Source organism: Chiloscyllium plagiosum, unplaced genomic scaffold (assembly GCF_037043375.1).
Source record: "Chiloscyllium plagiosum isolate Xiang-an unplaced genomic scaffold, Cpla_swu_hap1 HiC_scaffold_7, whole genome shotgun sequence".
Taxonomy (NCBI): Eukaryota; Metazoa; Chordata; class Chondrichthyes; order Orectolobiformes; family Hemiscylliidae; genus Chiloscyllium; species Chiloscyllium plagiosum.
This window is the reverse complement of record NW_028270145.1, coordinates 38,034,895-38,051,201: the sequence shown is the minus strand read 5'-3', so window position 1 is coordinate 38,051,201 and position 16,307 is coordinate 38,034,895. Positions and strand designations below refer to the sequence as shown.

Here is a 16,307-nt window from a genome sequence, read left to right as displayed (position 1 = left end):
GTGTGTGTGTGATGGAGTATAAGCCTGTAAGAGAGTGTGTGTGTGAGTGTTATGGAGTATAAGCCTGTGAGAGAGTGTGTGCATGAGTGTGATGGACTCTTAGCCTGTGAGAGAGTGTGTGAGAGATTGTGATGGAGGATAAGCCTGTGAGAGAGTGTGTGTGTGTAGGTGGGTGTGATGGAGTATAAGCCTGTGAGAGAGTGTGTATGAGAATGTGATGGGGTATAAGCCTGTGAGAGAGTGTGTGTGAGTGTGTGATGGAGTATAAGCCTGTGAGAGAGTGTGTGTGTGTGTGTGATGGAGTATAAGCCTGTGAGAGAGTGTGTGTGTGAGTGTGATGGAGTATAAGTCTGTGAGAGAGTATGTTTGTGAGTGTGATGGAGGATAAGCCTGTGAGAGAGTGTGTGTGAGAGTGTGATGGACTATAAGCCTGTGAGAGACTGTGTGTGAGTGTGTGATGGAGTATAAGCCTGTGAGAGAGTGTGTGTGTGAGTGTGATGGAGTATAAGCCTGTGAGAGTGTGTGTGTGTGAGTGTGATGGGCTATAAGCCTGTGAGAGTGTGTGTGTGTGAGTGTGATGGAGTGTAAGCCTGTGAGAGAGTGTGTGTGTGAGTGTGATGGGGTATAAGCCTGTGAGAGAGTGTGTGTGTGTGTGTGTGATGGAGTGTAAGCCTGTGCGAGAGTGTGTGTGTGAGTGTGATGGACTATAAGCCTGTGAGAGAGTGTGTGTGTGAGTGTGATGGAGTATAAGCCTGTGAGAGAGTGTGTGTGTGAGTGTGATGGGGTATAAGCCTGTGAGAGAGTGTGTGTGTGTGTGTGTGATGGGCTATAAGCCTGTGAGAGTGTGTGTGTGTGAGTGTGATGGGGTATAAGCCTGTGAGAGTGTGCGTGTGTGAGTGTGATGGAGTGTAAGCCTGTGCGAGAGTGTGTGCGTGAGAGTGCTGGTGTATAAGCCTGTGAGAGAGAGTGTGTGTCAGTGTGATGGAGTATAAGCCTGTGAGAGAGTGCGTGTGTGAGTGTCATGGAGTATAAACCTGTGAGAGAATGCGATGGAGTATAAGCCTGTGAGAGAGTGTGTATGAGAATGTGATGTGGTATAAGCCTGTGAGAGAGTGTGTGTGTGAGTGTGATAGAGTATAAGCCTGTGAGAGAGTGTGTGTGTGAGAGTGTGATGGAAAATAAGCCTGTGAGAGAGTGTGATGGAGTATAAGCCTGTGAGAGAGTGTGTGCATGAATGTGATGGACTATAAGCCTGTGAGAGAGTGTGTGTGAGAGTGTGATGGAGTATAAACCTGTGAGAGAGTGTGTGCATGAATGTGATGGACTATAAGCCTGTGAGAGAGTGTGTGTGTGAGTGTGATGGAGTATAAACCTGTGAGAGAGTGTGTGTGTGAGTGTGATGGGGTATAAGACTTTGAGAGAGTGTGTGTGTGAGTGTGATGGAGTATAAGCCTGTGAGAGAGTGTGTGCGAGAGTGTGATGGGGTATAAGCCTGTGAGAGAGTGTGTGTGTGAGTGTGATGGAGAATAAGCCTGTGAGAGAGTGTGTGTGTGTGAGTGTGATGGAGTATAAGCCTGTGAGAGAGTGTGTGTGTGAGTGTGATGGAGTAGAAGCCTGTGAGAGAGAGTGTGTGTGAATGTGATGGAGAATAAGCCTGTGAGAGAGTGTGATGGAGTATAAGCCTGTGAGAGAGTGTGTGTGTGAGTGTGATGGACTATAAGCCTGTGAGAGAGTGTGTGCGAGAGTGTGATGGAGTATAAGCCTGTGAGAGAGTGTGTGTGTGAGTGTGATGGAGAATAAGCCTGTGAGAGAGTGTGATGGAGTATAAGCCTGTGAGAGAGTGTGATGGAGTATAAGCCTGTGAGAGAGTGTGTGCGAGAGTGTGATGGAGTATAAGCCTGTGAGAGAGTGTGTGTGTGAGTGTGATGGAGTATAAGCCTGTGAGAGAGTGTGAGAGAGAGTGTGATGGGGTAGAAACCTATGAGAGAGTGTGTTTGTGAGTGTGATGGAGTATAAGTCAGTGAGAGAGTGTGGATGAGTGTAAGCCTGTGAGAGAGTGCGTGAGAGATTGTGATGGGGTATAAGCCTGTGAGAGAGTGTGTGCGAGCGTGTGATGGAGTATAAGCCTGTGAGAGAGTGAGTGTCATGGAGTATAAGCCTGTGAGAGAGTGTGTGTGTGTGAGAGTGTGATGGAGTATAAGCCTGTGAGAGAATGCGATGGAGTATAAGCCTGTGAGAGAGTGTGTATGAGAATGTGATGGGGTATAAGCCTGTGAGAGAGAGTGTGTGTGAGTGTGATGGAAAATAAGCCTGTGAGAGAGTGTGATGGAGTATAAGCCTGTGAGAGAGTGTGTGCATGAATGTGATGGACTATAAGCCTGTGAGAGAGTGTGTGCGAGAGTGTGATGGAGTATAAGCCTGTGAGAGAGTGTGTGCGAGAGTGTGATGGAGTATAAGCCTGTGAGAGAGAGTGTGTGTGAGTGTGTGATGGAGTATAAGCCTGTGAGAGAGAGTGTGTGTGAGTGTGTGATGGAGTATAAGCCTGTGAGAGAGAGTGTGTGTGAGTGTGATGGAGTATAAGCCTGTGAGAGTGTGTGTGTGTGTGTGTGTAGGTGAGTGTGATGGAGTATAAGCCTGTGAGAGAGTGTGTGTGTGTGTGTGTAGGTGAGTGTGATGGAGTATAAGCCTGTGAGAGAGTGTGTGAGAGTGTGATGGAGAAAAAGCCTGTGAGAGAGTGTGTGTGATGGAGTATAAGCCTGTGAGAGATTGTGTGTGTGAGTGAGATGGAGTATAAACCTGTGAGAGAGTGTGTGTGTGAGTGTGATGGAGTATAAGCCTGTGAGAGAGTGTGTGCGTGAGTGTGATGGTGTATAAGCCTGTGAGACAGTGTGTGTATGAGTGTGATGGAGTATAATCCTGTGAGAGTGTGTGTGCGAGAGTGTGATGGAGTATAAGCCTATGAGAGAGTGTGTTTGTGAGTGTGATGGAGTATAAGTCAGTGAGAGAGTGTGGATGAGTGTAAGCCTGGGAGAGAGTGTGTGAGAGATTGTGATGGGGTGTGAGAGATTGTGATTGGGTATAAGGCTGTTAGAGAGTGTGTGTGTGCATGTGATGGGGTATAAGCCTGTGAGAGAGTGTGTGCGAGAGTGAGATGGAGTATTAGCCTGTGAGAAAGTGTGTGTGTGAGTGTGATGGAGTATAAGCCTGTGAGAGTGTGTGTGTGTGTGAGTGTGTGATGGAGTATAAGCCTGTGAGAGAGTGTTTGTGTGAGTGTGATGGAGTATAAGCCTGTGAGAGAGTGTGTGTGAGTGTGATGGAGTATAAGCCTGTGAGAGAGTGTGTATGAGAATGTGATGGGGTATAAGCCTGTGAGAGAGAGTGTGTGTGAGTGTGATGGAAAATAAGCCTGTGAGAGAGTGTGTGCATGAATGTGATGGGCTATAAGCCTGTGAGAGAGTGTGATGGGGTATAAGCCTGTGAGAGAGTGTGTGTGTGAGTGTGATGTAGTATAAACCTGTGAGAGAGTGTGTGTGAGAGTGTGATGGAGTATAAGCCTGTGAGAGAGTGTGTGTGTGAGTGTGTTTTGGAGTATAAGCCTGTGAGAGTGTGTGTGTGTGAGTGTGATGGAGGATAAGCCTGTGAGAGAGAGTGTGTGTGAGTGTGATGGAGTATAAGCCTGTGAGAGTGTGTGTGTGTGTGTGTAGGTGAGTGTGATGGAGTATAAGCCGGTGAGAGAGTGTGTGTGTGTGTAGGTGAGTGTGATGGAGAAAAAGCCTGTGAGAGAGTGTGTGTGATGGAGTATAAGCCTGTGAGAGATTGTGTGTGTGAGTGTGATGGAGGATAAGCCTGTGAGAGATTGCGTGTGTGAGTGTGATGGAGTATAAGCCTGTGAGAGAGTGTGTGCGAGAGTGTGATGGAGTATAAGCCTGTGCGAGAGTGTGTGTGAGTGAGACGGAGTATAAGCCTGTGAGAGAGTGTGTGAGAGAGTGTGATGGAGTATAAGCCTGTGAGAGAGTGTGTTCGAGTATATGCCTGTGAGAGTGTGTGTGTGTGAGTGTGATGGTGTATAAGCCTGTGAGAGAGTGTGTGCGAGAGTGAAATGGAGTATAAGCCTGTGAGAGAGTGTGTGTGTGAGTGTGATGGAGTAAAAGCCTTTTGAGAGAGTGTGTGTGTGAGTGTGATGGAGAAAAAGCCTGTGAGAGAGTGTGTGTGATGGAGTATAAGCCTGTGAGAGATTGTGTGTGTGAGTGTGATGGAGTATAAGCCTGTGAGAGAGAGTGTGAGTCTGGTGGTGTATAAGCCTGTGAGAGAGTGTGTGTGTGAGTGTGATGGAGTGTAAGCCTGTGAGAGAGTGTGCGTGAGTGTGATGGAGTATAAGACTGTGAGAGAGTGTGTGTGCGAGAGTGTGATGGGGTATAAGACTTTGAGAGAGTGTGTGTGTGAGTGTGATGGAGTATAAGCCTGTGCGAGAGTGTGTGCGTGAGAGTGCTGGTGTATAAGCCTGTGAGAGAGTGTGTGTGTGAGTGTGATGGAGCATAAGCCTGTGAGAGAGTGTGTGTGTGAGTGTGATGGAGTATAAGCCTGTGAGAGAATGCGATGGAGTATAAGCCTGTGAGAGAGTGTGTGTGTGTGTAGGTGAGTGTGATGGGGTATAAGACTTTGAGAGAGTGCGTGTGTGAGTGTGATGGAGTATAAGCCTGTGAGAGAGTGTGTGTGTGAGTGTGATGGAGTATAAGCCTGTGAGAGAGTGTGTGAGAGAGTGTGATGGGGTATAAGCCTGTGAGAGAGTGTGTGTGTGAGTGTGATGGAATATAAGCCTGTGAGAGAGTGTGTGTGTGAGTGTGATGGGGTATAAGCCTGTGAGAGAGTGTGAGTGTGATGGAATATAAGCCTGTGAGAGAGTGTGTGTGTGAGTGTGATGGGGTATAAGCCTGTGAGAGAGTGTGTGTGTGAGTGTGATGGAGTATAAGCCTGTGAGAGAATGCGATGGAGTATAAGCCTGTGAGAGTGTGTGTGTGTGTGTAGGTGAGTGTGATGGGGTATAAGACTTTGAGAGAGTGCGTGTGTGAGTGTGATGGAGTATAAGCCTGTGAGAGAGTGTGTGTGTGAGTGTGATGGAGTATAAGCCTGTGAGAGAGTGTGTGTGTGAGTGTGATGGAATATAAGCCTGTGAGAGAGTGTGTGTGTGAGTGTGATGGGGTATAAGCCTGTGAGAGAGTGTGTGTGTGAGTGTGATGGAGTATAAGCCTGTGAGAGAATGCGATGGAGTATAAGCCTGTGAGAGAGTGTGTGTGTGTAGGTGGGTGTGATGGAGTATAAGCCTGTGAGAGAGTGTGTGTATGAGAATGTGATGGGGTATAAGCCTGTGAGAGAGTGTGTGTGTGAGTGTGATGGAGAATAAGCCTGTGAGAGAGTGTGTGTGTGAGTGTGATGGAATATAAGCCTGTGAGAGAGTGTGTGCGAGAGTGTGATGGAGTATAAGCCTGTGACAGAGTGTGTGTGTGAGTGTGAAGGAGTATAAGCCTGTGAGAGTGTGTGTGTGTGAGTATGATGGAGTATAAGCCTGTGAGAGAGTGTGTGTGTGAGTGTGATGGAGTATAAGTCTGTGAGAGAGTGTGTGAGAGAGTGTGATGGGGTAGAAGCCTGTGAGAGAGTGTGTTTGTGAGTGTGATGGAGTATAAGTCAGTGAGAGAGTGTGGATGAGTGTAAGCCTGGGAGAGAGTGTGTGTGTGATGGGCTATAAGCCTGTGAGAGTGTGTGTGTGTGAGTGTGATGGGGTATAAGGCTGTTAGAGAGTGTGTGTGTGTGTGAGTGTGATGGGGTATAAGCCTGTGAGAGAGTGTCTGAGAGTGTGATGGACAATAAGCCTGTGAGAGAGTGTGTGCGTGTGAGTGTGATGGAGTATAAGCCTGTGAGAGAGTGTGTGCGTGTGAGTGTGATGGAGTATAAGCCTGTGAGAGAGTGTGTGCGTGTGAGTGTGATGGAGTATAAGCCTGTGAGAGAGTGTGTGCGAGAGTGTGATGGAGTATAAGCCTGTGAGAGAGTGTGTGCGAGAGTGTGATGGAGTTTAAGCCTGTGAGAGAGAGTGTGTGAGAGAGTGATGGAGTATAAGTCTGTGAGAGTGTGTGATGGAGTATTAGCCTGTGTGAGAGTGTGTGTGTGAGTGTGATGGAGTATAAGTCTGTGAGAGACTGTGTGTGTGAGTGTGATGGAGTATAAGCCTGTGAGAGAGTGTGTATAAGAGTGTGATGGGGTATAACCCTGTAAGATTGTGTGTGCGAGAGTGTGATGGAGTATAAGCCTGTGAGAGAGTGTGTGCGAGAGTGTGATGGAGAATAAGCCTGTGAGAGAGTGTGTGCGAGAGTGTGATGGAGTATAAGCCTGTGAGAGTGTGTGTGTGTGAGTGTGATGGAGTATAAGCCTGTGAGAGAGTGTGTGTGAGTGTGATGGAGTATAAGCCTGTAAGATTGTGTGTGCGAGAGTGTGATGGAGTATAAGCCTGTGAGAGAGTGTGTGCGAGAGTGTGATGGAGTATAAGCCTGTGAGAGTGTGTGTGTGTGAGTGTGATGGAGTATAAGCCTGTGAGAGAGTGTGTTGGAGTATATGCCTGTGAGAGTGTGTGTGTTTGAGTGTGATGGAGTATAAGCCTGTGAGAGAGTGTGTGCGTGAGTGAGATGGAGTATAAACCTGTGAGAGAGTGTGTGTGTGAGTGTGATGGAGTATAAGCCTGTGAGAGAGTGTGTGCGTGAGTGTGATGGTGTATAAGCCTGTGAGACAGTGTGTGTGTGAGTGTGATGGAGTATAATCCTGTGAGAGAGTGTGTGTGAGTGTGTGATGGGGTATAAGCCTGTGAGAGAGTGTGTGTGTGTCAGTGTGATGGAGTATAAGTCAGTGAGAGAGTGTGTGTGTGTGAGTGTGATGGAGTATAAGTCAGTGAGAGAGTGTGTTTGTGAGTGTGATGGAGTATAAGTCAGTGAGAGAGTGTGGATGAGTGTAAGCCTGGGAGAGAGTGTGTGAGAGATTGTGATGGGGTGTGAGAGATTGTGATTGGGTATAAGGCTGTTAGAGAGTGTGTGTGCGCATGTGATGGGGTATAAGCCTGTGAGAGAGTGTGTGTGTGTGATGGAGTATAAGCCTGTGAGAGAGTGTGTGCGTGAGAGTGCTGGAGTATAAGCCTGTGAGAGAGTGCGTGTGTGAGTGTGATGGAGTATAAGCCTGTGAGAGAGTGTGTGAGAGAGTGTGATGGAGTATAAGCCTGTGAGAGAGAGTGTGTGTGTGATGGAGTATAAGCCTGTGAGAGAGTGTGTGTGTGTGAGTGTGTGATGGAGTATAAGCCTGTGAGAGAGTGTGTGTGTGAGTGTGATGGAGTAGAAGCCTGTGAGAGAGTGTGTGTGTGTGAGTGTGTGATGGAGTATAAGCCTGTGAGAGAGTGTGTGTGTGAGTGTGATGGAGTAGAAGCCTGTGAGAGTGTGTGTGTGAGAGTGTGATGGAGTATAAGCCTGTGAAAGAGTGTGTATTTGTGTGTGAAGGAGTATAAGCCTGTGAGAGAGAGTGTGTGTGTGTGGTGGAGTATAAACCTGTGAGAGAGTGTGTGCGAGAGTGTGTGTCGTGGCGTACCTGGAGTGTGATATGAGCCCCAGGTGCTGGTTGAGGCCATCCTCATGGGCACCGAACGTGGCTGTCAGCCTCTGCTCTGCGTTGTTGCCTATCCCGAAGCCCGCCTTGGAGGACAGTCCTCCAAAGATCGGGGACCAAATGTCCCTGCCTGCTAAAGTGTTTCCCAACTGGAAGGGAATTTACACACACACACACACACACACGCACTCACACATATGCACTCACACACGCACACACTCTTTTACACACACATACACACACTCTCTCCCTCTCCCCCCCCTCCCTCTCTCCCATGCACACACACAAGTCTATGGGGTGTATTTGCATTTGCAGAATTGTACTTACCACCACATTCTATTTTGCTCAAAAAGTACACAATCTGTAGGCAGTCAATCCATGTGACATGTTATAAATTCCTATTTTGGAAACACAACCAGGCTGACTCAGGATTGGAATACAGACAGAGCCTAATGTCACACCTTTAATTCATTGTCTGAGCTGAGATGTTAGTTTTTTAATATAAAACCTTATGTTATCTCGGGAGTGTGCCTTGAAAGAAGTTCTGGGATATACATATTAATGAATCGAAACCTGCAACCCATTCTAAAAGATAAAAGCCTTAACAGCCATCTCGGTTTGCTCTATATATTATGTCGGTTGCATGACACCGTGATCTTTTGCTATGAATTCTGTGTCTTATGATCCTGTCCCACTAGCTACCTGACAAAGGAGCAGCACTCTGAAAGCTTGTACTTCCAAATAAACCTGCTGGACTAAACATTGGTGTTGTGTGATTGTTAACCTGATATTTCAAGGGCAGAATCTTAATTTCTTTCGCTAGTCAGTTTTGTCAAGTTTATCGGAGGGTTTTACATTGTGATCCTTGGACACGCCTATCACCTGATTTTACAAAACTCTCTGAATTTATTGCCTACCCCATCTTTTGGTGCCCCTCTCACACATTCTAGCATCATCATACCATGTGCCATTTCCAAAACCAGTCAACAGTTCCTGGATATCCCAGAATTGACCAGCATCCGTGGTGCAGCACTATTTAACAAGATATTACGTACCCAGACAAGGGCAGTCAGTCTGGAGCTGCTCTGCGTGGTTCCTGACCTTGGCCCTGGACATGGCAGACAATGGAAAATTGGTGCCTCCCTTTGTGGGTTGAGACATGGAGATGCTGCTAATGGGGATGGGGTGGTGCAGAGGCAGGCATCCTTTTCTTCCAGGCCAACAGAGGCTGCCACTTTACTGGAATCGCGCCAACCTGGACCAGGGTTACCGTCCAGGCCAGTGCAGACCTTCTCCACTCTGCCAGTAGAAATGCCACCATCTTCACATTGATACCTCGCATTTACTCTATCTCGCTACTGCATCCACTGTTTCCTGCAACACCTTCCCCACTCACTGTCATCCTGACTAGACTCTGACCCTGACAAACCCTCGTGGAGCCTGCCACAGTGTGTTTAACTCTTACACCTAGCAAAGAAGCTGCGAGTCGACTCAACAATAATATCTATTTATTTAACACAATCAATATTACAGTAAAATACTCCACACACTAACAATTTTACATAGCTATTCACTCCGATTGACTAGAAATCTTGGCCTGTGTGTGAGCAGCTGCCCTTTTCTCGATCAGCTCAGACAAAATCTCCAGGAATATGAGGTTCTGTGGGATTTGACCTCAGAGCGACAGTCACTTCTTATTGAGGTCCCATCTGGGGTGCCAATTTGTTGTGCCTGTTTAACTAATGTACCTAGCAAAGAAACTGCCAGTCTATTCTTAATAAGCAATAATATTTACTTATTTAACACAATTATTATTATAATAAAATACTTTACAAACTTAACAAGTTGCACTATAAACCTATCTGATATCTTGTGCTTTAACTTAACTCTGGATGGTCATGTACCACCACACTAGATCTTGGCCTTCATTCACATGACGGTAATTGTCTGGCTGTCTTCCCCCAGTGGTTCCACTCATGTCTTCTCTTCACAATGGTTGGTCTCGAGTTACCGCTCCTGAAGGTGGTTTTGCAGCAATTCTTATACTTAGAAGTCTTCGTGCCCTTTTGGGAGGGGCTTCGATGTCCACCAATAGATCGATCAGGGCAGGTAGCCCTCTCCAAATAAGGGAAGAGGTCAGGTACCCCTCTCCTCAGGCTCCTCTTCATTTGGTAAACAATTCGATGTTTCCAATTGTACTGGGGATGGCATTCATGTCAATTCCATTCGGTTCAAATTCAAGTGTATATTCTGTTGTCTGCAGCTGCTGAGTCAGTTGCATACAGTCTGTCTGTAGCTGCGGCCTGTCTGGATTTTGCAGCTTGTTTATTTCAGAGTCTTTGAACACAGTCACCTTGGCCAAGGCTTGCCTCAATTCCCCAGCATTCCCGTCGTTTCTTGTCCATTTTCATGAATCCATCATTTTGAGTGGCTTGTCCGGCCACACCCTGAATCTCTTCCGCACAGCCTACTCACCCCCCTCAGGACATCTCCACACATGCCCTTTCTCTCCCTCACCCACTCCATGCAGAGTTTCCTGACTGGGACCACCCTGAGCAGCTGACCGACCATGTCCAAGCCCCTGTACTGGTATTTCTTTGCATTTGGTTACCATAGTGATTTGTCACTGAAACAGATTCACATAAGTCTGCAGATATTCTTTAACATCTCAACATATTTTTTAAACAGATAAAAGGGGGGAAAAGCTCTTAATACAGACACCAAAGCCAAGTTTCAAACTGTCCCTCAACACTGCCCTTTTAGTGTTAGTCAATTACAGTGAAGTTTCAACTCTTTTAAGTTTTTAAATTACCAGATTGCTCCCAGCTTCTTGTCCTTAGGCTGTGGAGATATTTTCACGATGCTTTTCCAAATCCACTAGCAAAAAGACTTCACAATACCTATCACGAAGCTCTTAATGAGAAAGCGCACATGGGGGCTGACCACATGAGCTGATGTGGAGTCCAGTCCTCCAAGCACCGCTGCACCTAGTGCCGGGGGTGAGAATCACACAACAGCAAACGAATGTTACTTTTATTGAAAAGAAAGTGTCGGCCATTTTAGCTAAACTCACTTTACAGACAGATCGTGTTTGATAAACAAGTGTTATAGAAGAACTACCTGTACAATTGAAGCAAGTCCTGACTACTGCTGTGCTCAAATCCTCTTCAAATAAAGGCTAACATTCCTATAGGAGAAAGTGAGGTCTGCAGATGCTGGAGATCAGAGTCGAGAGTGAGGTGCTGGAAAAGCACAGCAGGTTAGGCAGCATCCGAGGAGCAGGAGAATCGACGTTCCAGGCATAAGCCCTTCATCAGGAATCATTCCTTATGTCCGAAACGTCAATTCTCCTGCTCCTTGGGTGCTGCCTGACCTGCTGTGCTTTTCCAGCACCACACTCTCGACTCTAAAGTTCCTGACAGCTTGCTGAACCCGCATATAAATACTGGAAATATGCAACATTTTCGACAAGAAGGTGGATTCGTTAATCTTGTGATAGTGAAAGGTATGGGAAGAAAGCAAAATACAGAGTGTGTGCTAGAAATCTGAATTTAAGACCAGAAAATGCTGAAAGAACTCAGCGGGCCTGATGGTCACCGTCGAAAGAGAAGCAGAGTTAATGTTTTGAGTGTGGAATGAGTCATTGTTAACGGTTCATCTCTTGATAGATGTTGCTAGATGTGCTGAGTTTCTCCAGCACTTTTCTGTTTTTAGTATAAATAAAAATCTTGATTGTTAAAATGCTGTTGGGAATCTTTGAGTCATTCAGGAGGACTTTATTAATGGGGACGTAGAGTACAGGAGTGAGGGGGTAATGTCAACCTGTGTAGATCACTGGTTCTGTCTTTAACTGGACCACTGCATGCAGTTCTGGGCCCTACACATCAGGAAGGATGGCAAGACATTGGAGAGAGCATGCAGTAAAGATTCAAGTGCTTGGCTCCAGAGATGAGGAACTTCAGTCCTGAAGATAAATTAGAGGTCAGGACTGTTCTCCTTGGGGAACTTGATATGGAGGAGCCGGTTTTGGACTGGGGTGTACAAAGTTAAAAATCACATAACACCAGGTCATAGTACAACAGATTTATTTGGAAGTTACAGCTTTCGGAGCGTTGCTTCTTCATCAGGTAGCTAAGCAGCACTATGAAAGCTAGTACTATAACCTGGTGTTGTGTGATTTTTAACTTTAACAACTCCTTTGGAAAGATTGAGAGGACTTTTTGATGCAGGCATTTGATATTGAGCGAAGTCCGAAACTGCTCCCTTTGTAGTCGGATGGAGCACAAGAGGGCGTAAGATATGAGGTGATTGAGAAATGCAGCAGTGGAGAGATGAGGAGAATTGTTTCCATTCAGCTACTGGTTAGGATCTGGAAAGGCACTGCCTGAAAATGTGGTGGAGGCAGGCTCATTGAGAGCTTTTGAAAAGGAATTGGATTATTATCTGGAAAGGAAGAATGTGCAAGGTTACAGGAAGAAGGCTTGTCTTTGTAGTTGCGGTTAGTGGTACTCATGAATTGCTGCTACAGAGAGCCAGTGCAGAGTGGATGGGCCAAATAGCCACTTCCTGTGCTGTAACCATTCTGAATTCTGAGTAATGTGTCCAGAACTAAGTACTGCCCACCCAAAGACTGTGGCCTTGCTGGAAACCTTTTGGCTTTGCATCACGTGCACGCCCCTGTCGAGATGTCCTGGAGAACTCTTGATCAAGGATTGTTTTTATTATGGCAGCATTTATTGCCCGTCCCTAATTGCCCTGGAGAGGATGATGGGTAGCTGCCTTCTTGAATCATGGCAGCGTGGTGAGTAAGAACGAAAGTACAGGACTGTTGGGAAGAGAGGACCCAATGCTGTGACTCTAGTCAGAGTTAATCTTGTGAAGAATTTTTCTGCCACGCTAAACAGAGAGAGATGAGTTAATTCCTAGACATGCTGTTACCCTGGGAAGATCCATCTCTGGTGTTTGCAACCTCAACAGTGATTGAGCAACAGGAGAGCAGTGCTTCATTAGAATCCCTATAGTGCAGAAAGAGGCCTTTCAGCCCATCTGAGTCTGCACCGACTTTCCAAAGTGCAACCCTCCCACCCCATCCCCATAACAATTAACCTGGAGGCTGAAAATTTGGCGTACACCACCTACATGAAGGTGAATGTGGCCGACACACTGTCCACCTTCTCACCTTTGTTAGGGATGAGTCTGTGGCCATTTGTTAACCTCAACTTTGCAGGACACTTTTTAGCAATAACTATCAGGTGTCCCAAAAGCTCTGCATCTGAATCTTCTGCCTTAGACAAATGGGCAGTAGGCTTCTTGGGGGCCACCAGAAAGTTAATTGGAGCTTGCGGCCTGACTATCATTAAAAGCAATATGTTTATCGTCTTTATACCAGAGCTCGCATGGGATTTCTTTGCGAATGATTTTACCAATGATGGCTCCCCCACCTCCACCGCACCCTCCTAGCTGTGTGACTTGGTGTTACACTCCTGTCTGTCGCAGTGACACAGTGTGAAGCTCCTCTTTGTCTCAGTGACAAGGTCTGGCACTCCTGTCTGGGTCACATGTCGTAACACTGTCTGATGTCTAGGTGACGCATTGTAATACTGTTGTCTGCCTGTTTGGCTGACATGGTATGACACTCCTGTCTGTCTGTGGCTGGGTAACACAGTGTAACACCCCTGTTTGGCTGAACATAGAACATCGAACGACACAGCGCAGAACAGGCCCTTCGGTCCTCGATGTTGCGCCGACCTGTGAATTGTTCTCAGTTCGTCCCACTACACTATCCCATCATCATCCATGTGCTTATCCAAGGATCATTTAAATCTCCCTAATGTGGCTGAGTTGACTACATTGGCAGGTAGGGCATTCCACACCCTTAACACTCTCTGTGTAAAGAACCTGCCTCTGACATCTGGCTTAAATCTATCACCCTGTGACATGGTATGGCACTACTGCCTGTCTGTCTGTGTGAAATGGTGTACCAATGTCTGACTGTCTGAGGTGACACAGTGTCACACTCCTGTCTGGGTGTCACGGTGTAATATTCCTGTCTCTTTGCTCTTTTCAGGTATTGGATGGACTTCTGGCTGAATATGGCACAGTGGAGAATGTGGAACAAGGTATGGAGGTGTAAGGGGATGGTGGTGAGTTCTTCTGTCTGGTATTTCGTTCTAAAGCACCTTTGGAACATGAGATCCTGAGTAGCTAGACCAATCTGTTCTCTCTGACCTGCTGTGCTAAGCAGTTCAATTATGGTTGCTGTCTGTCTGATCTCTGTTTTGCCCTGTTTGATCCAGGTTTGGTGATCTAATGACTGGAGCTCAAATTATCTAAGAGCCACAACGATCTGTGGGGAAGCTGCAGATTTTCACTCTCCTCGTGTTTTTCTGATTGGCTCCCGAACAATCAGGCTTTAATTTTAAAGTGATATCCCTGTGTTTATGAATGTCTCCTGTCAGAAGATCCCCTTCAAACATGCCAAGCAGTTCAGTGCTCAGTAATCAAGGGACTGAATGGGAAATGAAATTGCAGTTTATGTCTTCCTCTGTTTTGAGTTAACAGCTTAAACTCTCATGTTTTTGTTGTGCAACTGAGTTGGATCTGTATCTGGGCAGATTCTCCACAGTCTCCTCCCCATTTAAGATTCAGCACCCCACTTCTCCGTGGTAAAGGCAAACAGCCTATCGGCAACGACCTTTATTAATGACCAGAGAAAATTCACCTCAGACATGACTTACCCTCGGCAAAGTGAACTTAGCTTTGTCCCAATGCTCGCTTACCCGATCTTAATGACAGCTTCCAGTTGCTTCTCTGCAACTGAACTGAAATTAATAGGCCTGTAGTTACCTGGCTGTTCTGTCTCTCTCTCTCTCTCTCTCTCTCTTTCTCTCTCTCTCTCTCTCTCTCTCTCTTCCCCCCCACACCGTCCTTAAATCAGTAATTTTCCAATTTGACCATACAGTCCTCAAACTGTGGGAATGTTTACAATTCCCTCACCGACTATGAGTATGTATGTATATCTGTGTGAGTGTGTGTGTCTGTGTCTGTGAATGTATCTGAGTGATTGTCTGTGAGTCTGTGTATTTTAGTATGTATGTAAATAACACTTCCTAAATGATAAGGTGTGAGCTGGGCTTAAAAATCCAATTGGTTGAAGGAAGGAGATCTGGTCAGGAGATCCATGTAGCTTATGCTTTGACAAAGAATAAGACAATTGAGCAAGAGGATTACACAGACTACGTGCCAGTGGAACAGGCTGTTCACCACTCAGTCAGTCCATACTTCATCTGAGCCACCTCCCCATCTCTCCTTGTCCATTCCTGTCTCCCCCAATCTGCCTACCGAGCTTCAATTTAACAGTTTACTGACTCTCTGGTAGCAGATGGTCGTGCAGTTGCTGGATGAAGACGGCGTGTCTTTATGTTGATGATGGTGTTCTTCCCCACCTTCCCCCCCCCCCCCCCCCCCCCCCCCCCCCCCCAAGTGGAAATACTTTCTCTACCTGCTGTTAACGAGTTGATCATGTTTCAAGTGTCTTCTCAGATTCTGCGTTCTCCCACAGTCGTCCACTCCGCCACCCTCACAGACTTGCCTTGGCCTTTGAAGAGAGAGCATCCTCAGCTTGTTCCTCCTAACGCTCAACTGAATAAATCACTCTGTTCTGTTCTCATTTGTTGTGAGTCAGTTTTACACCTTCTCTCATGCCACTATATCTTGCTTATGACAGAGTAAGTACAACTGGACTGTGCGAGGTGAAACCGAGCTTTGATACATGTAAGCACAACATCCCCGACTAGTCACTTCCATTGGTCTAAACGTGTGTGCGCGGACACACACACACACTCTCTCTCTCTCTCTCTCTCTCTCACACATACTCACTCTCTCTTTCTCTCTCACTCTCTCTCTACAGAAATACACACACACTTATTCATGCACGCTCACTCTCGCACATTGATACAAACACACTTTCTGACACACACAAGCACATGCACACATTCTCTCAATCACTCATGCATGCACGCTACGCTCTCTCTCACATACACACATTCACACATACTCTCTTGCGCACACACAGATCCTCCCACTCTTTCTCTCTCACAATCTCACAGACACATACTCTCACACAATCCACTCACTCTCACAGTGTATCTCACACGCACATGATACACACACAGACACAAACTGTTTTTCTCTCTCTCTCTCTCTCTCTCTCTCACACACACACTCAATCATTCACTCTTCCTCTTCCATGCATGCAGTCACTCATTCTGTCTCTCGCTATCTCACATACACTGGTTTTCTCTCATACACAGTCTCTCTCTCTCTTGCTCTCTCGCTCTCTCAGTCAGGGCTCCCTGATTGGACCAGATGAACATGCCTGATCAGGGAACTTGTATTCTCGGAGGTCCACCTGGCTGACCTCATTACAGTCACTCCAACCCTCCCCCTGTGGGGCGTTTTGGGACCAGGTCAGGTTTCTCCACCTCCATCTCTGGTGTGGGTGGTGTGTAACACCCAGCAGCATAGCTTCTTGTGCATGGAGCAGCTCGCAAGAAATTCATTCTGTTCTTCAGATGGCAAAGGTGTTGAGGCAACGACGTCTGCCATGTCCTTCTCAGATTCCAAAGTATCTTCAGCGCTTGACGGAGAGGGAGAATCCAGGAATTCCGGAA

At 46.6% G+C, this 16,307-nt stretch overlaps 1 protein-coding gene across 1 annotated transcript in view; it reads left to right on the top strand.

Annotated features, from left to right (window-relative positions):
• LOC122551888 (insulin-like growth factor 2 mRNA-binding protein 2) overlaps positions 1–16,307 on the top strand; it is a 231,625-nt gene that overhangs the window by 91,760 nt on the left and 123,558 nt on the right. The window contains 1 exon segment of the mRNA XM_087988941.1: positions 13,703–13,754. Coding sequence (XP_087845067.1) covers positions 13,703–13,754 — 52 coding nt within the window.